We start from the raw sequence: 26,445 nt of genomic DNA on the forward strand, positions 1-26,445 counted from the left end.
AAACATCAGATGACAAATTTGGTCTTTCATCCAGTTCTTCGTTGTCAGATGTATATTTTTCATTAATGGAATGCCTTATTTCCTCGTTTAAAAGTGTTTGGATGTTTGATTTTATTTGTAGCTGTTCATGTGTTGAGTTTTTTTATGTTTTTTTGGTGTTTATTTTTGCTTTTATAAGTATACACTTTTCTGCATTTAGATCATCTCCATTGTGGAATTCTAATTGGGAATTGGAGGTGGGAAGGGATGTTAGACTGCAGTGTATATGGCTTTTTTTCCTGTACATTTTAGCTATCTTTTTGGATAAGTTTTATGGCATGGGGATGAAATACTGTTGAACATGGAAATGTAGCCATGGGGTCCAATGAATTCTGATATCTGCAGCACTGATGGTTCATACCAGTACAAGTGGATCTTCCTTGCTCTAATGAATCTATAAATATTTGTACTTCTCCAACACTTTTATTCACATAGGACAGAAGATATAAAGGAAAACGTGTTTGCTGTCCTTCTAGTAGTTCTTGTTTCACTTCTTGGATTCCTGACTCTGAACCAAGGCTTCTGTAAAGACATTTGGGTTCTGTTGTTCTGTCTCGTAATGGCCAGCTGCCAGTATTCTCTCCTCAAGGTAGGACTCAAGTTCGTAGCCAATTGCTGAATTCTCTTCTAACTTCTACAAAGGAAAAATCCTGTAAGCAAACCTCTTTTTTTCTGTTTTGTTTTTAGAGTGTTCAGCCTGATCCTGCTTCACCAATACATGTAAGTCTCAGTCAGTAAAACAAGTCTGTCTCCTCTATTATCACTTGTGTGCTGTGAAACAGCTGGCTGTTCAAGGAGAGACAGGCTTTAGTCATTTGCTCTTCTATCTGATTTATGGAAAAGACATCTGTGATTTCAAGACTTTGTATTAGATTTAATATTTTAAAGCTATTTGAATTTATCACTGCTATTAGAAAAGTGCTTTTTCTTTAAGTTAATATGTGCAGTAAAAAATTCATCTGGACTATCTTGCTGATGTTTGATCCTGTGACATCATACAAACCTTTTCTTTGCTCTCCTTTAGAAATAGACAGAAAAGAGCAGAAGTTCCAGACTAGCAGCTCAGTCGTTGTTCAGTTTTTTTCTTTTTTTTTTTTTTTTTAATTTGAGATTGGGATTGATGTTTTATTTTTTAAAATCTGCTACTGAAGATTTATGTATTAAAAGTATTATAAGCTCATCATGCAGCACAGGTGTTTTCCCTTTGTTACAATATGGTCACAGTTTCTGTGCTTGTATCCTGAAGAAATGGCCAAATCTTTGAGTGAATGCAGGATGTAAGGATCCTTGCTGATTGCTATTTTTTTTTCAGTTGTATATATCTAAGAAATTGAACTCTGATGGTGCCAGCCACCTTTCAGAGAGCCAGTTCTTTACATAAGTTTGTCCTTGCTATAGGACTCTTCTAGGGGCATCGCCATACAACTTCAACCTTACCACTCCACCTATCATGGTGTCTCAGCATTTGTGATTTGTGAGTCTTGGAAGACATTTCAGTGGCCATAATGCCTTTTCCTTTCTTTTACACTGGGTGCTAGTTGCTTATGTTTCTTATTTAGCTCTTTGAATATTTTTGAGGTTACCCGCTCTTCCCTCAGGTTTCAAAAATGACATGTTGATAACTTTAGGTCTGCTGGATCAGTTCTCTTTGGCAGGGAGCAATTATTTTTGTCAGTTTAGAGGCTAGAAATACAGGCTGAACTTGATGTTATTTATGTATGTATGCTGCACACTTCACTAGATAGATTTCAGAAGATTCTCAGGTTCTTTTCCTTGCCAATTATTAAGGGGCAAAGTTATGGTGGTTTTTGTTGTAATGCATTCATAAGAGATACCTGTCTGCATAAAAGGTACAGAAAGGTTATAAACGGCAGCTTACCCAATGTAGGGTAATATTTTCAATACATTAAAGTAACAGTTCAACCTTAGTGAAAAGCTGGGAGTTCTTGTAAGTAAAATGATATAATTTGTAAGCTCAACTGGCATCTGTCTAGATATAATAATGTGAACTCTAATCAAATAGTTTGCACTTAATCCGACATTAGTAATGTGTACATTTCTTTAAAGTGGGTGGCAAACAGTTTAACCAAAACTTCATTATGAACCTATCTGGCCCATTTTTTTTTTTATAGTATTAAACACAAGTTAGTGTTTAAAGAGAACATTTTTTGTGCAGAGTCCAGGTCTGAATTTCAGGTTCTCACAGTACTGTTACAAGTGTTATTTGCTGTATTGTATTGTGTAAGTCATGCAGCAGTGGAACAAAGTAACAATAGGTGTATTCCCCATATTCTGTTTCTTTCCTATAACTTTATTAGGGATACTCTCTTGCAACTATATGCACTATACAAACTCCAATAGAAATAAAATTTAGGAAGTTTTTCCACTAAGGGTTTTAAAGGTTTTAAGAACTGTTGTCATGCTAAAATAGAAGATTAGCAATTTCTACATTATAGCTTTTTAACACAATAGGTATTTGTAAAGGCTTGCTTGAGCTACTAAGCACCTCAGAAATAGGACAATGAGAAGCTAAGAAGAGATACTCCATGTACTGTTCCATAATTCATGTGCCTGTATTAAAATTAAAGAGAATAACATCTCTTGATGTTAATATAAGAATGCAGAACAGCAGAGTTATTAAAGAATGATCTCTACCACACCCATGAATGAAAATGCAGATGAGATTTTTTGAGTGTGAAACAAACCATCATGAGCCTCAGATCTGCACAGTGAATTAAGTTCTATTCATGGATCCATGAGTAGCTGCTAATGTCTTGCGTTATCCACGGCTGCCAAAGAGGTTCCAAACTTCTTCCCTATCTCACCTGCAGAATTTGTAACTGTTTGGTGAGACTTAGTGATTTTGTCATCTCTAGCCTGCAGCATTTTGAAAGAGTGCTTTAAAACAGCATCTAGTGATCTCAGAAAGCACAGTACCTAGAGATGCTGTAAGCTTCTGTTCCAAACTCCTCCTGAGTGCCAATGTATTCATTTGCTGCTGTTGAGGAAGAGCTGGCATCTATTGTTGCTGCAGGTTTAGTACTGGTGCCTGCTATGAGAGTCTAATTTTCCTGTCAGCTGAAGCTTTAGACTTTCCAGTTCTAGTCCATTGGGAGTTGGTGACCTTTAGCTGCTGTTTACACAGGGGTACATGGTTCTGGGATGGTGAAATTTGGTAACAGCCTCCTCACTGGAGTGGTGGAGAGAAGAAAATCAAGTCGATTCCAAAGTGTGTTATATTTTGCTGTTAGTGAACTGATGCAATCAACCTACTGGTGACTGCAGGGTATTAAAATTCAGAGATCCAAGACATCCTTGTCATGTGCATTCAAAGGTTTTAGAATAAGGTTTAAGGTTTTAAGTAAGGTTTTACATTTAGCAAATGGCTCTATAGAAGGATCTCATGTCTCTTAACTACCTTATAAGACACCTGTATAGCTCAGGATCTACCTTAGGCTTACAAAGGCATTTGAGCTTGAAAGAGTACAGTTGTGCTCTTAACAAGATTTGGAGAATCTCTTGCATAAATTTATTGTCTCAGTCCTCTTACATGCCAAAGCACATAGCTAACTCAGTTTTGTAGCTACTGTAGGCAGTTTTCTAAATCCCATAAGGCACTTACAAAGTATTTTTAATTTGTCTCTGTAAGCTTTTCTGTAGAACTGAGCAGAGGTGCATTTCTTTACATAAAAAAGCCTTCTGTCTTTCTCCTCTTACATGTGTGTACCCACAAACAAAAAAAAAAAATTCCCATCAAAACGCTTTGCAGTCAAAACTACTGTTTTAGTAAATGGAAGTGTTTGTGAAATTATTCTTTGTTGAAAGTTTTAATAATTTTATAGAAATGTGAGATGCATCACTGCTGTGTTGGTAAGATGTGAATATTTATCTGAAATGCATTAATGAGAAACATGGACATGAGAAAAAGTGACTTTTTTTAGCAGACAGGGAAAGGAAAAGCTTTCACTGAAATTTTTTTCACTGAAATCAGTGAAGGAAAAAAAGGATTATTTAACAAATGAGATACAAAATGTAAAAGGAATTCTGCTTCACTGTTTAAATTCTTCTAAACAAGAATGCAGAGCAGAGTCATTTCACCAAGATTAAATCAGTTTTGCATGTCAAAATTTGGTGAGCTTGCCTAGTAAAACAAAATGAGCCCTTAATATCTAAAATACCTCATAATACAGGTTGTGCTGCCACATGCCCATTTGAGTGAAGGGCTGCCTAGCTTTGTCTGTCAGAGGCAGGTACAGGAGGGCTTTGCTCCTATTGTTCTATTAGTTTGTTTATAAAACCTTAAAAAGTTAAATGTAATGTCTATCCCCTGGCTGTGACTTTTGGGAAGTGATCCTCTCTTTCCTGGAAGTTGTCCACTGTTGCCCTCAAACCAGTCCTGCCCCAAATAATGCCCCTCACATGAAGCATGTAAATGACAGTGAAATATCACACTAATATTTGTAGCAGTTCCTCTTTCTTGTGTTGTGTTGCATGTTCCCAGATGTGGGGACTGGAGTATTTGCTGTGCTCTTGGAATCTCATTCAGCTTGAACACATCCCTAGTAGTGCAAGAGCTGGGCAAACACCACTCTTCTGAATGCACTTCTGGTGCATGGCTTTGCTTCTGTTGGTAAGATTCTAGAAAGATTTCAAGATTCTGTCTCATTATCCACCACCACTTGAAAAACAGAAACCCTCTGGAATCTGCTTCCTCAATCATAAGTGACATTACTGTAGTTAGTATGGTGAAGTGATTGAATTAATCTATTTTAGCTAAGATTGAAGTGGCCTACAGTGATCATCCAGTGCCACTGCCTGACCACTTCAGGGCTGACCAAAAGGCAAAACAAGTTGTTAAGAGCATTGTCCAAATGCCTCTTTTCAGCACGGACAGGCCTGGGGCATCAACCACCTCTCTAGGAAGGCTGTTCCTGTGTTTGACCACCTTTTCAAAAGAAATACCCCTGCCTGGTGCAACTTAGAGCCATTCCCACACATCCTGTCACTGGATAGGACAGGAGATCAGCACCACCTTCTCCACTTCCCCTCCTCAGGACCCTGTAGGGAGCAATGAGGCTGCCTCTCTGCCTTGTCCTCTCCAAACTACACAGGCCTCAAGTCCTTGACTGCTCCTCATGGGATGTTCCTTCCAACCATTTCACCAGCTTTGTTGCTCTCCTCTAGATGCCTTCAGGGACCTTCGCATAGTTTTTAAACTGTGACACTCAAAACACACAGCACTCAAGGTGGGGCTGCACCAGTGCTGAGTACAGCAGGATTATCACCTTTTGACCAGCTCATGTTGCTGTGTTTGATGCACCCCAGGTGCAGTTTTCCTCTCTTGGCACTCACAGCAGACTCACATCGAACCTGCTGATAAGCAGCACCCCCAGGTCCCTTTCTGCAGGGCTGCTTATCAGCCACACCTCTCACAATTTACACTTGTGCCCAGCATTACTCCATCCTAGGAGCAGGACCTAGTGCATCTTGTTAATCACTGCCCAATGTTCCAGTCTATCTAGTTCTCTCTGCAAAGCCTCCTGACCCTCAGCAGAGCCAACAGCACCGCCAGGGTTGATGTCTTGCTAAATGGTCCATTCAGTTCCTACATGCAGATCATTGATAATCTGTTGAGCAGAACTGGCTCTAGAACTGAGCCCTGAGGAACTTCACTGCTGATGAATCTCCAGCCAGATGTGCCCCCTTTCACTGCAGCCCTTTGAGCTCTGCCTGCCCTACGGCCAGTTCTTCACCCAGAGCACCATAAACTACTTTAGAAGTAAGAGTTAAATATGCACTGTAGTCCTGATTATATCAGTGTTCTGCATGGAACTGCAAGGTGTGTGGACTTAAACCTCTGGTCTTGTAGTCATCAACTCTGTCTTACCCAGCTGCCTTCAAATAATCACCATGCAAAGATAAAACTGGCTTCCATAGTTCAAGAGGTGAGACAATGTAACATCACATTAAAACAGACTTTGGTCTGGAGTGAATGTTAGGATATATAAATATATATAAATATATATAAATATATATCTAATATATAAATATATTTATATATAAATATATATAAAACATTAAGCAATTGTTTAGTGCATATTTATTGGTTTCTTTTCCTAAGGCACAGCTCATATTTTATGTAAATGAACTGAAGTTTAAAAAAAGGCCAGAAAGTAATAGTTTAAATTATTTTTCTTTTTTAAAGTTTTATCTTTATAATTCTCCACAGATTATTTTGTGGACATGTGTCTCATTAAAAAAAAAAAAAAAAAAGAAAAAAAAAAAGCAGTAGTAAAATTGAAATTGATTAAACAGCAAGCATTTGTGTCCCTGACTTAATTCATATTCCATAGATGTGAAGCACGATGTAAGCCCACAAGTTCCCTGTAATCTGCCACCTTGTTAACTGATTGATCCCAAAAGAGAGTACAGATCAGTTAATAGCAATCTAACATACCAGCTTGGCTGGCAGCCAAACAAACACAGCCACAGTTTCAAGTCAGTAAGTAGACTCAAAGAAAGACATGATCTTTTATTATACTCACTTAAATGACGTTTCTCAAATTAGAGCAGTTGCACAGCAGCTTTATGGAAGGCAGGCTTGGATTCTTGTCACTTTGCTCCTGGCTTTTCACATTCAAGGAGTCTTTTGACTCATCCATGTTTAAAATGGCTTAGTTACCCTTAAGCTTGCTACCAGAACTATTAAGGCTCTTCTTAAGTGTCTGTTAGTTTCCCTGGCCTGCAGCCACACAACAGTGTTCCCACAGGATTAGTGGGAATCAATTGTGTGAGAGATGTGTATGAAAGACGTCAGGTGAGATTCCTTCCACATCCTAATTCCTTTGGATCACCATTTAAAAGTGCTTCATGAGAAGCAGATCAGAAACTGCTGATGAGTGTCACCCCCTTCAGAAGGTATGCTGATTTGTTGTCGAGTGGTTCAAAGAAACAAAAAAAATTAAATTGGTGAAGAAAAATCCATCCCCATGCCTCACACTGTACTGGGGAATGTGCTCTATTATATTTTTTCTTCCCAAGATTCAATTAAAAATTAAATTAATTTTATATTTCATAAAGTAAAAAAAAAGTCAAGCCACCTGAAGCAGATGTTCATTAAAATAAAAGAAATAGAGAAAAATTATTTTTCTACTGAAAAGAACAATTCATACAGATTGAGGTTTATTTCTCCACAGAAGGTGATGACTCCTAGAATTAGTAAGTTTTGAAAGGTCCAGAAGGGTAGGTTTTCAAAAGCGTAAATGATTGCTGGAGTCAGTCTTAACTGCTCATTGTGCCTTTTGAAAATCTCCTCTGGAGAAGATAAAGTACTCTGTAACATTTTTATTAGTAATTATTATGTACAAGTCATTAAAATATTTTGTCTGACCCATGACCCTCTCTCCAGATTAATGCAGTGCATGCAGTAGAAGAATGAAAATTCTTACTTTAAAATTCTAACTTTTTGTTTTTTTCTTCCAGGGACACAATAAAATCATAATCTACAGCAGACCTGTATATTTTTGTATATTGTGTGGCCTTATTTTGCTGCTAGATGCTGGATCTAAAGACACAAATCCTCCTGTTTATACAATGTACGGCCTGAAGCTCTTCTCACCCAGATCTCTCCAGTCAGCCAGAGACCATGTAATAGGTGAGACAATATTTTTCCAAGGACTGCAAAAAGGAATTAAGTGTGAGTCTGTGTTTTCCCATGCTGGTAATCAAACGCGAGTTATGGAGGCACAACTCAAAGTCAAATTGATAGAAACATTTGGAATGACTTAAGATGGGGCGAGGGGAAGCTGGCAACCTTCCCTCATGCAAAAGGAATTGTTAATGAAATGAGGCTCATAGAAATGTCTCCATAGAAAACTAAAAGTCACTGATGTTATTAGCAAAAATCATCATCTGTGAAACGCAGTTAATCTTTGTAACGGCTTGTCTGTGTGGAGCAGTTACTGCAGAATAACTTGAGTTTTAAATTTAATGCCTGGAAGCTAATCCATGCCAGTTCCTCAGATGAACATCAATTTTCTGATCATGAAGAAAGTGCTTTATCTTGATTTAGTTTAATCATACTGTCCATGTGACCAGTTAGTGTGGAGCAGCCACTTTGCAGTAGCTCTTTGAACCTGTTTCCTCCTAGAATCATGTTCTGAGGTTGCTGAGGACATTCAGACATTGCCCCAAGACAGATCTGATGATCCCTTGTCACTAATTTGGAGTGGCCACAGTTGACATTACCCTGTGCTGTCAGGACACTTCTTCCTGTTGCACACCACACTTACAGTCTATAGCTGTGATGTTACACTAGCTGAGCCACAGATAGGAGTGCTGGACTGGACTCCCGTGAATAATGCAACACTGTTAAGGTACAAAGTAGGAAATGTGAGGTTTACTCTAAAAGTTGTGTAAATTTCCCAGAAAGCTGTGTTGTAGTGTACCAAAGATGGCCTGTTGGTTTGTGAATTTAGAACCAGGAGAACCTACTGTAATAGTAGAAAACTGTTTTTGTGGTATAGTGCATAACCTTTGAGGTCTTTGTTCACCTGTGACTGTTGTACTTGCTTTTTGCTATACTCAGGTCAGACTTACTGCCTGAAAGGCATACTAATTTTAGAAAATCCTCCTGGTCCTTAACGTGGGTACTATGGCTCCCAGTTCTTCTCACGAGAAACAGAGGAATATGAAGAGCTGCATCTCACTTATTTTAATTAGCATTTTTTCATTACTTTCCTTTGGTCTCATTTAAGTTTCTCCTTACATCTTATTTTCTCTTTCTGTCAAAGGTGAGCAGTAAAAATGCTGATAAATAATTCAGCAAGAATTGTAGATGACACTTGGGATAGAGATAAATGAAAAACTATAGCAACCAGCATAAGAAAACAAAGTGTGGGTATAAATGTGTTAATTTTGGCTGGTCTCAAAAGAGATGGCAGAGCGTGTTCTTGAAGCAGGAGGGGGTGGGGGAGAGAGGAAATACAGGCTCATCTCGCCAGCTGGCACGTGTTAAACGGGAAAGAGAGGAGAAACCCTTTCTCTTTGCTTTTCCCCTGCTCTTGTTTTGCCAAGGTGTATTGGTTCAAGTGATATTTGGTGCTGTGCTTTGGCTATTCCTTGCTTTTGTCTCTATGGGAGTCCTAACTTGTGGCTGCTGTGAGTCCTTGCAGTTGTTCACAGTGCAGTGACCTCTGTAAGCCATGGCAGGCTGGCATCCTGTGGCATCTTGCTGCACTTTTAATGTAAATTCTCTTAGGTAGTGGAGGTGTAGAAGTATTTGGTTTGGGCTATAAAATAATGAGGGAAGTTGGTGCCTCTGAATACTAATAAAGTCTTCCTACCGTTTTGCAATTTTGCCTGCTTGCTAGGTATTTTTAATTGGTCATAATAGGGTGACTTTTTAGTTTACATTTTAATCATAATTTATTCAGACTTTATTTTGGTATTTGCAATTGATATGTTTGGAAATCAAGGGATTTTTGACTTTGCATTGCAAATACCAAAAAAAGGAAAAGTCTTTTATTTCAGGTGTTTATAACAAAAGAAGCAAAAGCCATAGAAATCATAGAACATACCAAAGAACTAGTGTGATGCCGCATATCATACTCTGATAAAACTCTTGAAATAAGGTCATAAAAGAAAATAATTGCAGATTTGTTAGATGTGTAACCTAATTACTTATGAAACATGTTTTTTAACACCTTCATTTATTTTCAATCTACTTGTCGTCTCATTCTGTTTTATTTTAAATTGGTGATGATTCTGCTATTGATTTATATTTCTATTAGTTGGGGGTTCATGACTTTAGATCTGACTGTGATTTTCATCTTGAATTCCTTATTTCAGTTAATATTTTTGCTGGATTAATGAATTAATGAATTGCAAGTAAGGGCACAGACAACCAACCTCATTCACTGGGAACTACAGGTGTGGTTAGTGACAAAAATAGTTATGCATTTTATATATGATAGTTCTTGTGATGAAACCATTTAAACATTCAACAAGTAATGAAATTATCTGGCAGACATCTCAGAAGACTTAAGAATTGGGAAGTGGCAAAATTTTGTGATACTGAGTCCTCTGCCTTCCCCTTTTAACAGTGTCTGAGCTTCTGTCAAGGGAAGAAAACCTATGAATGTTAAGTTCTCCCATGTTCAGGAGTGGGAGAACAAAAATACTATTTCTCACTGAAATAATGCTTTTTATTTTCCTTGTGAAAAAAAAAAACCCAAACGTGTTATACTACTCAGATATAATTTTTTTTAAATAATCTTTTTCTAAATGTCTAAAATGTTTGCAATGTGTGATGTTGCCATTCTGCATTTCTCAAAAGACACAAATTTTGCAAAGTTATAATTTGTGTTTCCCTCTCATATCATATGTTTCCCACATATCACGATTATGTGATATGTGCTTGTTTAGAGGCAAACTGCAGTGTTAAATGCAGCAGTTCGCATAACAATCTCTTAGTGATCCAGCTTTTAAAGGTGTTGTGGGTCTGTATGAAAATGTGTGATGCTTAAAGAAGAGTTCATAATGCGCTTTCAAAGATTAATCAGTCACCTTTATTGACTGCTTCCCACAAGGAAAACTGCTGCTTCTAAATTCAATCCTTTTGTAGGTGACAACTGTTTATTTTCCTCTCCGGTGTGCTCCTTGGTGCAGGATAAGATAAACTAACATGCCTTAGCTAAAGAAGTTGCTAGGGTTGTCCAAGGTATTAATAGGGAGGGGGTGAGGTGAGGACAGTTTTATAGTCAGCTAACTTTTCCCTCCTTGTTTACATTTGTCTCTGTATGTCTTGGTGTACTGTCAACTCTTTAATCTCATCCTTCCACTGCTCTTATTCCACTTTTTCTGAGGTTGCTACAGCAAAAGCAATCATTTCAGCTGTAAGTCAGTAGTCTAAGATGAGTTCTGGCAGTTCTGCAAATCCTTTGCCAAAGGAACAATATCTCCTGTGAGAATTTCAGCAGTGTATTTTTGGGATAGTTAATCCATGGTGGGTCCACATGGCCTGCTGAGCAGTTTTCTTTCATGCCATTTTGGCTGTCTTCAAAAGTGGTCCTTGCTTGGCTTGGCATGACTTGGTGGAATATCTAGAAATATGCAGAGTAATAGAGGAAGAGGAATTTAATGTTGGCATTTGTATGTAAAAAATTGAGAAGAGAACATTTCTGTGTTTTCTTATGTAAGGATAATTTTTGCCAGTAGCGGGAAGTAGTGTTGAAGGTGCATTGTGAATCCAAGTATACTTAAGTGAGTGTTGTCTGTGTTTAACACTTGAGCATGTCACTTTCTTTCCTGTGTTGGACTTTCTCAGCAAGATTTACAGTATTGGGTAGCAGTAATGTATAACACGGTGAAGATAAAAGTGGTTGTCAGATCAAACTTGGTGTATTGTTTCCTTTTAGTGCAAGATGCCTTAGTCAGATGAGCTGGAAGATGTGAAATTAGCGTTCAGCAAAGAACACAAATCCTTTTGTTTCCTTCTCAAAAATCTGACTGGGGGAATGGGGAATAAGTTGTACTTTTAATTTGCTTTTTATGAGAATGAATAAGAGGAAACTGGAGTCTTCCTAGGATCTAAAGTAACAAAGACATCCTTGTTTACAAGGAATAGTGGCTGACACACACCTCTCTCTTCCATGCAGAACATTGTGGTACTAGTACAGTGAAGCAGTAAGAATATGACTAAATATGTGTGTGTATTCTTGAACGTTTACACTAGGGTCAGGTGTGTATTTAGATGCTTTGCTAGAAGCCTTGCTTAGCATTTTCTGTGGTGGAGCTGAGAGTGAATTAGTGGGGAGGAAGACTGCTGGAGGTGAACTGCTGGAGGACTTAAGACTAGTGGCATGATTACTTGAATTACGACTCCTGCTTTTCCTTGCCTATAAGGCAGCCATTAAAATGAGTATTTAAATTAGCATTTCTATTCAGAAAGAGGGTATGTAAAGCTGTAAGACCAGGTTTTACCCCTGAGTTTCTTTCCTGTTTCTAATGTTCTTTCACTACTGCGAAGTTAAAGTCCATTCTGCTAGTTGCTGGCGGAATATTTTGGGGAAGCTTCACCATAGCTTTTCTACCATGTTTGGAGACTGCTGTAAGTGTCTGCTTTTGATTGATGGGAGAGGCAGGATATTATGATAGACAAGGTATTTCAGATTTCAGTCATTGATTTTTTTTCTGTTTATATTGAATTGTTATAGCTGTTCTTGAACCATCTCAGATTCAAGGAAGAAATTCCAAAGTCTGTAAATTAAAATTTTTCTACTTTGAAAAGAACAAATATAATCTTGAAAGTATTTGAGAAGCTATGTAAGGAGCTCCTAGTAAGGAGGCTATGTAATGTTATTTTTCTGCCACTGTTTTTATCCAAAATCAGTCTTAAGGTTTACCTCTGAGCTTTAGTTTCTTATGTGTAAAATAGCATTATTTGTTTTGAATGCATGAGGAAGAAAGAGTAATCATTGCTGCTAAGGTTAAGGTATGTTTACTTGAATAATCTTCAGAATTTATTGCAACAATTTCTTATTCTGCTATCATGCATATTTCTTTATTTTCCGTACATTGGATGTGTGACCGTGTTCTAAAATACTTTTTTTTTTTTCTTCTTAGTGTTTTTATATTGCTTTCCTGCAATTTCTCTTCTTGGACTTTTCCCTCAAATCAATACCTTCTGCATATATCTTTTGGAACAAATAGATATGTTGCTTTTTGGTGGTTCTGGTAAGTAGCCATCTGCAGCTTGAGCTGTCCCCTTCTGTGTTTATAACCTCAAATTAGAATATATTGTTGCATGTTACACAGCACAGTGCATGTTAAAGCTCAAACAGCTAATTCTATTAATCTAGCAGTGGGGTGAATTCTTATAAGGCCCACTTGATTAGATTTCTTTTTGCTTCTGAAAAGTTGCATACAACTTTTCAAAACTAGTTTGCAGATTATGGTTGATATCAAAGAGCTCTTTCCTGGCATGTGTGATGTGAATTTTTACTATATTTATTGAAAAAGAGAACCTTTAACTTCCTTTTTTTGTTAACATCAAGGAAAAAAAGTTTGCATTCTTCCACAGAAAGGCAGATTGACAAGATATTTGATGTATGATAATTTTCTTTGTGTTATTTCAGTCAGAGATTAAAGAAGGCCCTTGAGAGATGAAGCATCAAGATTTTTTGTTGGTAGTGGGTTGTTTTTTTGTTTTTCATTATAGCTTAAGTAGCAGGGAAGATTGAGATGCATCTACACTATCATCTTAGTTTGGGTCAGAAACAAAGTTCCTCTTTCTTCCCACTTACCACATGTCTCTGTTTCAGCTGCTGCTGGGTTTGTATCTGCATTGTACAGCATTTCCCGAAGCTTTGTTGTTCTGATTGTCCTATATGCCTTCTGCTTCAGTGCAGTGAAGGTAAGCCAGAAAAGCAACACTGGAACAATTCAAAATTTCAAACTGGAAATTGATGTAATCTAGGGAGATTAGCATTGTTAGGTCCTACATTGTTGTTGCTTATCAAGATAAGGTTTGCAAGCCATGCTTCAGTTTCTGCATGTTAGTTACACTGAAATAGACCAAAACTGTAGCAGAAATTCTGAAATAAATGTGTATCTAATACCTGTGATTATTTGCCTCTTATATGTATCAGTCTGAAATGATCCACTGAATTTTCTCTACAAACATAAACAGCAGCCTTGACTTGAAAAGCTGCAGTCTCTTGACCTGCATAGCCAGGCCAGATTTGCTCATACTTCCTGGTGGGGTTTTTGCTGTTCCTTTATAACAATATGTCTAAGAACTTAAATGTTGAGGAGACCAGTGGACCATCTAAGTAAGTAATGTGTCTGTAATTTCCACAGGGAAATGCAATTCAGGAATTTAATGCAAGCCAGATGACTGGGTTTGCCACTTTTTTCTCTAATATTCCACAATTGTTACACTAGGGATATTGGCGAGGGTGCTTTTATCATTTGGTGTCTGTGGACTTGTCTATGAATTTGTCAAGTCCCCTCCTGAATGTGCTGGTCCTCTCTGACTCCACAGCTTTGTGCCAACAAATTCTAGATGTCCACTGTGCTCTGTGCAAAGCAATGCTGTCCTTCATTGGTTTTAAGCCGATCTGCTAATTTCACCATGTCTTCCTGATGCCTAGTATTGCAGGATTTTCGAAAATTTGGTCTGCATTATTTTTGTCTGCTACCTTTACAGTTTTGCAGGCATCCACTATATCTCCCTCAGCCATCTCTTTAAACTGAGGGGTGCCTGCCTTTCTCATGTCTCCCTATAAAGCAGCTGCTTTCTCAGAGGTAGTAGCTGTTAGTCACGCTACTCTGTGCCTTCTCTTGCTCTGCTGTTAAAGTCAGATGTGGAGAGTCAGTTGTGTATGGTGCTCAGGATGCAGATGTGCCACAGCTCTCCATGCTGGCATAGGTCTGGTTCCCTTACCAGTGATGCCCAGTTTTGAGCAATATTCAATCTAAAGCTTTTTTTAATTTTTTTAAAATTTTTATTTTAGTGTGTAGTGCCTATGCACTGCCTGGGACATTTAAAAAATGGCAATGAAATTTTGTCTGCTTTCAGATTGACTGTAAAATTCCCAGTGAACACAACAAGACCAGAATTTCATGTTAGACTTGTAAGAAAATTTATCCTATAAGGGACAGCCTTTTGGCAGTGTTTCATTGAGGGCTGGATGCTGTCAGTGTCCATGCAGGGGTACAGCAGGATGCGCTGTGGTTGACAAGCTGCCCTTGACATCTTGTGGGCACATGTCAGAGGAAGCTTTGTGGTGCTCAGTCCACATGGAGAACCCAATGTGAGTTTCTGCAGCTGCCAAGGATGTATCACGTCAGTGTCCAGGCTGGCGATTTACACAGACGAGAGGGGCAGTCAGGTGTTCCTTTAAGGGAATTCTTTTAGGAACATCAGCATTTCTGTAGTGGTTTCCAACAATTTTTTGCTTGACATTTTGAACAGGAGCCTTAGATCAAAGGAGGACAATTATAATGCCTTAATGGTTACTTGCAGACGATCAGAGCTGGCTGTGTGTTCTTAACCATTCCCAATAGTAAGGTGAAATGTGTTAAACACATTTGGTGGCTTGAGTCCTCACAAAATAAATTACAGCATCTCAGCTGCTTTGTTAAGACACTTGAAATTAAATGCCTTTGAATGTGTGGTGTTCTCCCAGGGAATCTCCTGTCACCTGGATCACCCAGTTTATCAGTTGTGTTTGTTAGACCTGACCCAGCTGTGTGATTGATGCTACAGAGTTTAACTGCTGCTTGGGCAGTTTCTTGCAGAAGTAGCCAGTACTCCTACTACTGTTCTCTGGCTATATTAATCATTTGGAAACTGGCATCTGGGGAAGGAGGCTCTCCTTAAGCATGAACAGAGGGAGAAAATGGGTAACTGGGATGAGAAATAGTGATAAAAATGAAAAGAGCAACATGGAAGGCAGGAGCTAAACTACTGTTAAACAGGCAAATACCTAGGGAAGGATTTTTTTTTTTTTTTTTTTTTCTTCCTAAGATTAGCGGAGGTGATTCACTAGTTGAGGGTAGAGTAGGGAAATTGTGTTATGGATACTTCAAAAATGTTTTTTGCAAACAGTAGGAAAAAAAAGCCACTTAAAATAGTTTACACACTCTTTTCTCAGCATAATACTTTAAATTACAGCATGCAGGTGGCTTTGTAGATAAGCAATCTCCTTGTGGATTAGGCTTCAAACTGCTTAGAAATATGCTTTTAATGCTACCCTGAAGTTGAGTGCTGTGAAAGATTTACAAGATATCTGTTGTAAATTACTAATATTAAGTTTAGATTTTCTGTTCACACAGAAGTTAGAGTTAATTTGAATTTTAATGGCACTGTTCTTGTAAAGGCACTTCTGAGAAAGTTAATTTAAAGCATGTAAAGATAATTCCTCTTGCTTCGGCTCATAATCAGTCTACCGGGGTGCTTGAAATTTCATACATTTTTTCTTCTGGAAGTTATGAAATAAGCACTTGTGTTAAACCTCCTTGTTCTTCAGTCAGGTCCAGAGATTTTTATTTTTGTCTGTAGCAAGACAATGATTATTCGGTTGATGGAGGAAGAGTAGGAATCAGCTTAATCTGATCCTGAATAGGTGATCTAATACACCTGTAAGTAACTTGAACTGTTTTGATAAGTAGTGAGCAGCAATTTATGATCTTAATCAAATGAAGATTTTAACGTTTGGTACTCTAGAAACTGAGGAAATGCTGTAGTCTTTTTTTGTACAACAGTAGTAACATGGTTTTCTTTAAGCAAGAAGGAACATCTTTTCCATACTTGCACTTTATAGCTGTTACTTATTTTTTATCCTTATTTTATTCTGTTAACTTTTGGTGAGTTTGCCAAAAACAACAGCGCAAAATTTTCAATATTTATGGAGGTCAAAAAATATAAAAAATCAACATAATCTAAATTTTTCATGGTAGGGAAATATGATGGATTCCATTTGGTAGAGGACTTCTGGGTTGCAAAGCGTATTTTTTTGGCTGAAATGTAGCATCCTCAAATGTCAATTCTGTTTATTGGCAGAACATCTTATAGCTCAGCAGGTGTAACTACCAGAGTTCTATTTCCTGAAATAAATTGCAGAGAATGGATCTCTAAGTGATTTTGTGCTTTTTACTGGTGAACAATTGCTCACATCAAATGCCCAGCCAGAAGAACATTCCAGTGGTATCAGGCTTGATTCTCTCCTTCCTTAAGTGGTTCTTGTGTTCTAGTTATAATCTTGCAGGGTGAAATAGTCTGACTCCTTTCTCTGTGTACATTAATTATTCTGAAAGGAAATATATTACTCCTGAAGAAGTTAATTGGAAGAATAATTAATTTACCGTATTAACTTTCTTTTTTATTAAAATAAAAAAAAATTATAATAAATCTGTGTACTTAAGTGAGTTTTTCTTTTTCTTTTTAGAGCATAAGCTATATATACATACAATAGTTTGATTTAGTTGTACTCAGATTTTGAAATTCATTTAGAATAGCAAATTCACAGTGATTAATTGTTTGCTCTAGGACTTCAGTTTTAGAAAATTAGGAAGTAGGAATTGTTTTAGGATGTGTCCACAGAACAGTGTAAGTACTCAAGATAACTTTCAGGATGTGAATATAAGCTCCGAAAACTGAGACTAACATGTCCTGTGCCTTGTCCAGATTGATTTTGCTGTTGAATTATGTTGTACAAGACCGTCTAAGAGCCTTTATGAAAAAGCAGCTGTGTTATAGATGTATCATTTAACTTACATCTAAGTAACTTAACAGTTTAACTTAATATATCCATGAGAACATGGATTTTCATTCAGGTAAGTTGCCTGAGGAAAATCATTGTATAGTATTCTCAGTTGAGCATTCATCCTGTGACCTGCAGACAACGTTTGGCATGTCCGACAAGTTGATCTGGCCCTGTCACTCTTTCTGAGTGACCTTGCAGTGCCTTTGCCATTGCATGACCAGGAATATTTCTCTCTCATGGCTAAAATGCATATTGCACCTAAAAACAGATGGACAGATCTGTAGTCCTGTGTGAACAGTGAGGGTGTGGGTTGGGTCAGGCGTCAGGCTGCTGTCATCTCCCATCACAGGCCTTTGATCAGAGCAGATGACTTGTTCTGGGGAGTGGCTGCACACTGCTCACCTGGCAGACCTGGGGTGTTTGTTATGTGGCCAAATGTGCACTTTCACACAACTAGTAAAAGGGACAGACTGTCACCAGTGCAGGCACAAACTCTCTGCCAGATGGTGATACCTGTGTGTGCGCTGTGTGACTTGGATCCTTGGAGGAGAGAAAGGAATGTGTTGTTCAGAGGTGTCTGGGAAGCAAACGGGTCCCAGCTGCTGTCCCAGGAAATGGGGCTCCCATCCTCATAAGGCTCCTAAGCAGCTTTGTCCTTGCTTGATATTGGTGTGGAGGAGCTGTGGTTCTGCAGCTGGTTGGGACCTCCTCTCATGGTGCTACTGCTGGGATGATCAGTTTTCATCTTCTGTAAAGCTGTCACATAAAAAAGAAACCCAAAATTGTTCACAGTAGGAAGTACAGCGTACTGCATCTGAAATTACAGCAGATAATTTCTCCATAAAAGCTGTGAGCACAAAATAACTGGTCTCTGTCTGTGTGTTGGAGGCCTTGAGGACTGATGGGCAGGACACTGTTTATTACTGCTGTCAGTGAAAGCAGCATATTGTGAGTAGAACAGGTTTACAAGTCTCTGTCTGCCCTGGCTGGTGCAGATGTTGTTCCCTGTGGTGATGATGTGAAGTCACATGGATAGATTTCTGTTGTGCTTTCCCAGCGATGCAAAGGTGATTTGGTTACAGCTTTGAGGTGCTGCAGAGCATCTCTTTATAAATCTTTCCCCATGATACATTAGTATCATGAGTGATAGACACCAGCTGCTTATCCATCCTTGCATATAACAATACTGTAGACCTGGTTTCAGGCTAGTACATAGGTAAATGGCTTTGACTCTGAAGTGCTTGAGCTTCTCCTGCTTGCTTTGAACTTACTTTATCTCCCAGACCTCTGCGTAATGATATCAACACTCTTTATTCCAGTTCTTTCCAGATCCTCTATGAACTTTCATTTACTTTTGCTTAATACAAAGCTCTGAATCCTAAGCATGGTTTTATCAGTTCTTTTGTTCATACCTTGAATTCTTACATCCAATAGCAGCAATTTTTCAGCTCACTACTTTTTTTGAAGCTCTTGGGTATATGAGCTTAGTTTAGCAATACCTGAGTTTACTTCAGCCTGGCTTTATTTTTGATCTCATCTTCAATCCTGTAATTTTGAACAGAAATTGGCAGCTCTAATAGCTACCTTAGCTTTGATATACAAAAGGGTTTTCTCTTTTTCCAGGAGGAAGTGTTTTTATTTTTCAGATATTGCATCCCTCAGATTGGAGACATGGAAATTTCTGTGCCATCTTTTTCACTTGACTAGAATTTCAGATTTTTGTCTCTTGCTCCATATGTTTTGTGGTCTGTGCCCAAATATTTAAGAGATGTTTAAAAAAAAGGGCAGATATGCCCTCTTTCTACAAATATTTGATCTGGAATTTAGCTGTTTTGATATCAGTCTTTAGCATTCCATTGTCCCAGAGTTTTGCCATGGGGCAGAAGAGCACATCCCTGACTGTTTCTGGAATCAGTCAGACCTTGTCTTCTGCCTTCTGTTCATATCAGTTGGTTTGGATTTGAAATGTATCCAGAACCAGTTAATTACTTGTCATCCAGAGAGTTTCGGTTTTTTTTATGGAACTTGCAGTTTATCTTAATCAGCCTGGAAAAGAAAAAAAAAAAATCAGATTTTTGGACTTGGGTCAGAAAAATTAAACTGATGTGAATGTATTCATATGTGGCATACCAGCTTTTTCCAGCTCTGTGCAAATGTATATTTTTTAAAATGTAAGTTACATAGTTTCTGTTGTCTCATACCTGAAGAAAGTACTTTCTGGTGGCTTATTTAGTGCTTCAATGGACAGTTACTAAAAATTCTGTGTGGATTTTAAACTGTTCTCAGCTCACATTGATGTAGTTTGGTTTGTTTAATGAGTTTGAAACTCATTAATCAGAATAACAGTGCTTCTTACTTCCTGTCTTCAGTGATGCAGTCTTCATCTGTGTACTAATAATTTTGAAATATTTGTCTGGGAGTTTGATGGTAGAAGAGAGTTGCAAGCATACATCTCCCTCAGTCTGCTAAGGCTGCCCAGATAAATTTCTAGACAGCAGTGAAGGGGCTCATATGTATAGACAGAATTCCTGAATGACCAAAAATAGAAATATAGTATTATTGGACAGCTTTATTTCTGCTGCACAGAATACTCTCAGTCCTTTTGGAGGTTTTGGAGGCAATTCTTTTACAATTTAGAGAGCCCTGAGATTCAAGCAAGAGCTGTTAGGAGTGTTAATTTTGGAGAGTATTGCTAGATACCGTGTCATTCAGCAAGTGAGGTCTACAGGCATAGTCAGGTCTTGCACTGTATACATAACTTCAGTAGTTAAGGTCTTAGTTTTCTGTGAATAAGAAGTTATTTTCCAGATAGAAAAAAAAAATTATGCCTGTAGAATCCAACATGGCCAACATGGCTCTCACTGTACAGAAATGTAGAAACCTATTTCTATAGTATAAACTCATCATTATGTGAAATATGAGCATCCATTCTTCCTGCCTGAAGCTGCTGCTCATCTTGCTTTTTAGCCAAGGGATTCTGGTCACAGACTGTGATCCCTCTGTGTAATGTGGTGTGTGTGGACACACATGGACACCTCTGTATCAGTCCAGCCCTTATGGGTTTTAAATTTCAGCAGTGAAAATACAGTCCTAGATATTTTCTCTCCAATTGCAGAGAAAGAGGGCCAATGTTACTTGGAGTGGGCAGTGATACCTGTATTCTGGTAACTTACCACTTGTCAAGTTTTTGAAGATCAACTGGGAAAGTAATGCTTTGTTTTCCATGGATGATGGGAAGATAAGACTGGTGGGAATCTCTTCCTAGAATCTGTCTTTAATCTGTGTAACTTGAGGCTCATTAATTCACATATTTTGCTTGTTAGTTTTCACTGAAAAGGAGTATCCATGGTAATATGGTGTTAAGCTTATAGTTAGCCTTGTAGAGAACAAGTTCTTACTATTTTGGGGGTGAAGAGTGGTCCCTTTTACAATCTCTTTCAGAAAGTCAGTGTTTAGATGTTCAGAAATAGGATGACACTATTTGTTTCCATCTTTACCATCACATGTGTGGAATGGTTGACCGTCAGCCCTTCCTGCTTGTTGCTTGATATGTGAGCAATGGCACAGATCCATGATGAAGCAGGGGTGGTAAGGAGAAAGGAGGTGGAGGTAAGGAGAAAGACCCAAGAAAGTTTGATTGAATTGCATGAGGGAGTACGTGACTTTTAAAGGTCCATTCCAACCCAGCCCATTCACTGACTCTGTAAATAGTGATGACACCATGAGAGTGGAAGACCAGGTGTGTGAAAACCAGCTGGAGTTTGTCTCCATATTTAAAAAGCCAGCCACTGTGCCAACACCTTCACCTTCAATGGTGCTGTCATTGCAGGAATCTGCAAAGTCATCTCTGAGTTGAGTGGAATACCTTGAAATTAAAAAAAAACAAACAAACAAAAAAAAAACCCAGAAAAAGTAACAAGATTTTCTGTTTAGCATAATTGGCTCTCTGTTCAGAGCACTTTGTCTCTGGAGTAGAACATATGACTTATTTGAATATATCTTTGAAAGATAAGTACATAACAAGATAAGAACACTACATGCACACTTTTTTAGGAGAAGAAAGAAGTAAAAAGGATAAATAATGTAGGACAGAAAACTACTAACACTACTTTTTAAAAATTCATTTGCCTTCCCACCTCTAGCAGGGGGAAAAGGCTCATAAGTTCAAAGTCACCTTTATCTCCCACTTTAGTGGATTGTTTTGGGATTAGGCAATTCTGTGGTTGGAATGGAACACCCCCACTCCCACCACTGGGTCTGTTGTAACTCATGCCTTTCATCCTTAACCCTGTAAGTCAGTTTCACTTATTTTAAAAATGACTACGTGAGTGTCTGCATTGAAACCAAAACCGTATATGAAGGCACTACATGCCGCCTCAACCCAGTGAGGTAAACTAGGAAGCGAAAGTCCCTGTCTAGTATGACAGATAATACCAGCTTCCAAGAGTAAAACCTGTCATTCCTGTTTTCCCACTGAGAAGAATCATTGTTCAATTATCAACTATATTGGGTTTTTTCTTTCTTTCTTTATTTTTTTTTTAATTTAGAGCTACCAGGCATCATTAGTGGGGGTGGAAAATGACAAAATGGAAGAGGGTACATCACACTGATATTGGAGAAATGACACCTTTGTTCATTTTCATCTTTTCTACAACATTATGTAGCATTTTTCTGGAAAATCCTGTTCTCTAGGCACATAGCAAATATTGATGCCTGTCTTACCTGCTTTCCTGGCTCCCTGATGCCTGAGTTTTGAGGGAGCAGTGACAGTTTGGATCTGTAACACAGGCCACACAGAGGCTATGTGTAATATGCAGAAAATATGGAAATAGAATTCCTGAGATATTAATTTGGGGATTCAGCTGTGTACAGCTTTATAGTAGAAAGAGGGTGGAATGATTTTTCAAACTGGCTACTGATGAATTTCAGTATCAGGAATATTGCCCAACTCTTTATAGTATTTTGTTTTTAAAAGTAGTTGCAGGGCAAAGGGACAGTCATGCTTTAGAAGCTGCTGGGAGGATCTGTACACAGTTGTATTGCCCTGAAAATGCAAAGGATGTTTGGACAGGCTATGGTTCAGACATTTTCAAAACATTTGGCTTCAGTTGATTTTCTTCAGTGTTTTGAAGAATATGAATTGAGTATGACACGAGACTAAGCATGGGAAAAGCTAACCCAAAATATATTTGGCCCCAAAACTGGGAACAATGAAATGTAGAGTAGGATTGTATGGTAAAGTTTAAATTGTCAAATAAATGGTTCTGGATTCTTTCAATAATAGCATTCGAATATCTCTTTTGTTTGTAATTACTGTTTTGGGTAGAATTGTTTGATAGAACTTGGCTCTTCTGTCTTTCATCTTTGTGATGTTCAGTAGTATGACGAGGGGAAGATAGTTCTTGGAGTTAAAATTTCATTTTTTTGGTACTACTCTTAGGATAACAAGAATTTCAGAGTTAATTTGCAAAATTCCATGCTGCAATGGGTTAGATGTTTGACACTTAAAAGAAAATTAGTTTGTCTTAGTATTCATTGCACCTGAAAAAAACTGAGTGTTTCCTAATATGCTAAGAAATCATGCATGTAAATGAGCAAAATAAGACTAATAAACCTAGTTTATCCTTTGAAAATATTGGTCCTGTACTAACTGTTGAGTTTTTAAAGCAAGAGATAACCGTGTAGAAAAAGTCTTGTTTGCACTAGCCTAAAGTTTCACAGATCCTACAAGCATTGCTTCTAAAACCTGTCCAGAAAGTGCTCTGATGCCAGGATCTGGTGAGTTCACACTTGGTAGATCAGGTAGAAGTTATGTGGAGGCAAGGAGTACCACCAGTGTGTGAAATGGCTATGGATTTGCTCCATGTTCCTGTGTCCTTCACAGATGAAATCTGTGTTCCTCACAGATAGGGCTACAAGTATGTCTTAGGATTCCTAATTTGTACCTGATGACTTCACAGATAAAGCTAAACTTGATAAGAGTTCCTTAAGCTTTAAATTCCTTCTCTTATTCTTTCTAGCCAGTTTTAGCTGTTTAAGTCACCTGGAGAGAGTTTCTCATCTCAGTTGTGTCCAGAGTGCGTTGGCGAGTGTGTCAGTCGTCTCTCGTTTCCCTGTTCAGGGATGTCACACACGGTGGCGAGTGCTCTCCCTCTCCGCTGTGTTAGCATCCAGGCAGGGCCTGGGTGTAATGCACAAGGCAGCAGAAATATGTCTGAAAGAAACCCCACTGCCTGAGATATGTGATATTGTCATTTGTTATGTGCAGTCTGGCTACAGGTTAAGTAACTGCATATCAATTTAGCATGTAGATAAATACACTGCAGTTGATTTCACTCAGAACTCGTTTTAATGAGAATTTTCCTCTTATGTTTTATTTAAGAGGAAAGAAAACCTGCCTTTCATGTATTTTCCTAGCTAATTGCTGATTATAGGGGAGTTGCATAGTATGACCACAAAACATACCTTTAATTGCTGGGTTTTTTTCACAGTAATAAACTTTGATATGAAAAAGGATTTTCAGTCTGTGGTAGATGGTGTACAAATTTAGATGTTGTGCATGTAAAGTTGCATGTATGATGTATGTCTCAACCTACTTTGGCTTTTTAAGTTCTGCATTCCTAACTTTGCCTTCTGTCATCCTCTCAGGAACCCTGGGATGCACAGCACATTCCAGCGCTGTTCTCTGCTTTCTGTGGTCTGCTAGTTGCACTTTCTTATCACCTCAGCAGACAAAGCAGCGACCCATCTGTGCTGATGTAAGTTGCCTGTAAATGTTATTTGCTGATTGTACAGCACACAGCCAGAGTGATGCCTGGGTTTCATAACCACAGGGGTTGTTTCCTGAAAGTACTGTGGGGAGGTGAAATTCCTCGCCATGTCTGCATGGTTGGTATCGGTCATGTATATGAATAAAGTGCTGCAGTCAGATCACCAGCAGGGCTGGTGCTCTTTAAGCAGCGCTATCCAAAATCTCTGAAGCAGATTTTCCCCTCTGGGAGGCTGTGTGCTTGGCAGGTCGGAGGACAGTGATGTAGCTGAGGGGGGTTCAGGCGACTAGAGTTGCAGAACGTGCATTGGGTAGCACTGGGGCCAGGAGAAGGGACATTTGACGTGCTGGGAAGATGGCTGAATTCCAGCTCTTGCTGAGGATTCCTACAGTAGGCTATGCCTCTCAGTTTGAGGTACCATCCTGTATTTTCTTCTCTGACACAGTTTGTTAGAGGTAAATGAGGAAAGGAAGTGTATGCTAGGAGCTGACATTGCAAACAAGGGCGATTAAGGGAAGAAGTCCCAACGTTGTGATCTGCATGATGAGGTGATGTGTGAGAGAGAGACCCAATAGATCCATTGCTCGGGAGCAGAAAATGTGAATTTCCCAGTGAGGAAATTGTGATATATGGCTGTTAAAGGGGCTGTGGAGGTCAGCAAGCAGCTGGGCAATTACACCTATGGCTGTGGGGCTGAGCAAGCAAGTGGGTTTTGTGCAGCCAGTATCACCATGCCATTTGGAATTCCGCTTCACAGACAGCTCAGTTTTATTTTCAGCAACTGAAATGGTTGTTAAAATGCCTAAAAATTAAGAATACATGTACAACAACATCAAATGTTTATTGTGCAACTGTAAAAATGTGTAATCTTTAAAAAAAGAGATTTAAGATTTTTTTTCTTTAAACAGCTCTGAACTTCTTTTAAATAAGTTAAGGAGATTGGAAAAAGTGTTTAAGGTATGGCCTATGGCATAAAATTCAAGATGGATGAGGAGGTAGTACATAGATCTAGAAAATAAAATGAACATACAGTTTTGTACAGAATTGGCTTCCTTGCTCATTTTAACATGGGTCTAAAGAGCTCTCATTGGTTTCAGCTTAGCTGAAACAGAAATAAGAGTCATAAATGTAACAGTTTGTTACTGCTCATTCCCCAAAATGACTGAGTCACATTGATTGGGCTGTTGAGATTCCTCAGGATTCTGATGAGGAATTTCTGTCCTGATCGCAGGTAGAACTGGTTTGTTCAATCTCCAGCTGTACAGAGATAAGAATGTTTGCATGAAGAAGGAACTCTGAGACTGTTCTTCCTCCTCTGTCCTTCAGGAATATTCAAGGAATATTCAGGAATATCTGTTGCACATGTTCAGAAGTATCCTAACTAGGAATTTTTTTTTTTAACAGGTCCCTTATTCAGTGTAAATATGTCCCTCACTATCTACGCCAACGATTTGAAGAATCATCAGAAGATCCACTCCCAGAAAAAATGAGAGAATCAGTGGTAAGGCCTTTTCTTTCATTACTTTCTGTCCGAAGCGCTCTCTCTTATCTTCTATCTGTTTTGCCCACTGAGGAACCTTGTAAATATTGTCATTTTGCAATTTAAATTACTAAAAGCACAGATAGATGATCTTTACGGTGAGGCCAGCAGTGGGAAGGGGGATACATGTCATTTTCCTTTCTGAAGGACTCCTTTGAAGGGCTCTGCCACGTTGATTCTTTAACATAGTCCATGGGAAATTCACTCTTAGAGCTTGGGGAGAGGGTCTTCTCTCATCCTAGTACAGAGAGAACTGATGCAGGTTCTATGCACAGAGTTACAGCCTGGCAATCTGGTGTGTCCAAGGCAGGCTGGATTGTTCAACAAGCATTCAAAGAGATGATCAGTCCTGCCAAATTCTCTGTCTGTGCTGGAGAGGAAGAGGATTCAGTCCACAGAATTACATGTGTTTAAAGCAGCCCTTATTCTTTATTTTTCTATGGCTAGGGCTACCTGTTTTTCAGAAATGCCTTTTCTGTGCCAGGAAATACTCTTGACTGTGTGCCCTCCACCCCAGCTGAGCCAAGTGGAGAACACTGTCAGACTTGGCACCTAGGGGTGGAAGAAGCACATGAAACTGGGATAGTATGGGAGAGGGAGGTACATGCCTGGTGCCAAGCATTGCCATCTCATCGTCTCTTCTTTGCTTGGCAGGCTGTTTATTTACTACTGTCTGGCAGGAGCTCTAAGTTTGTGTCAGCTTATTTCTCACTTCAGCATAAACACTGCAAAGTGACCCATCTTCCTTTTAGTGTCTTTTTATATTAAAAAAAAAAAAATTTGCTGTTCCCCAGGGGAGGTTGATCTTATAAGGCATTCATGTGGG

The 26,445-nt window shown here is 38.6% G+C and overlaps 1 protein-coding gene across 3 annotated transcripts in view; it reads left to right on the top strand.

Moving 5' to 3' along the window:
* The window catches only part of PCNX2 (pecanex 2), a 149,318-nt gene that overhangs the window by 36,773 nt on the left and 86,100 nt on the right, over positions 1-26,445 (top strand). For all 3 annotated transcript variants that reach the window (XM_086877801.1, XM_086877802.1, XM_086877803.1), the window contains 7 exons: positions 475-628; positions 727-759; positions 7,522-7,693; positions 12,664-12,774; positions 13,362-13,453; positions 23,958-24,067; positions 25,484-25,580. In XM_086877801.1, the coding sequence (XP_086733927.1) occupies positions 475-628; positions 727-759; positions 7,522-7,693; positions 12,664-12,774; positions 13,362-13,453; positions 23,958-24,067; positions 25,484-25,580 (769 nt within the window). The remainder of the gene's footprint in view (positions 1-474; positions 629-726; positions 760-7,521; positions 7,694-12,663; positions 12,775-13,361; positions 13,454-23,957; positions 24,068-25,483; positions 25,581-26,445) is intronic.

The sequence above is a fragment of the Cyanistes caeruleus genome, chromosome 2 (genome assembly GCF_971803275.1).
Source record: "Cyanistes caeruleus chromosome 2, bCyaCae1.hap1.1, whole genome shotgun sequence".
NCBI lineage: Eukaryota > Metazoa > Chordata > Aves > Passeriformes > Paridae > Cyanistes > Cyanistes caeruleus.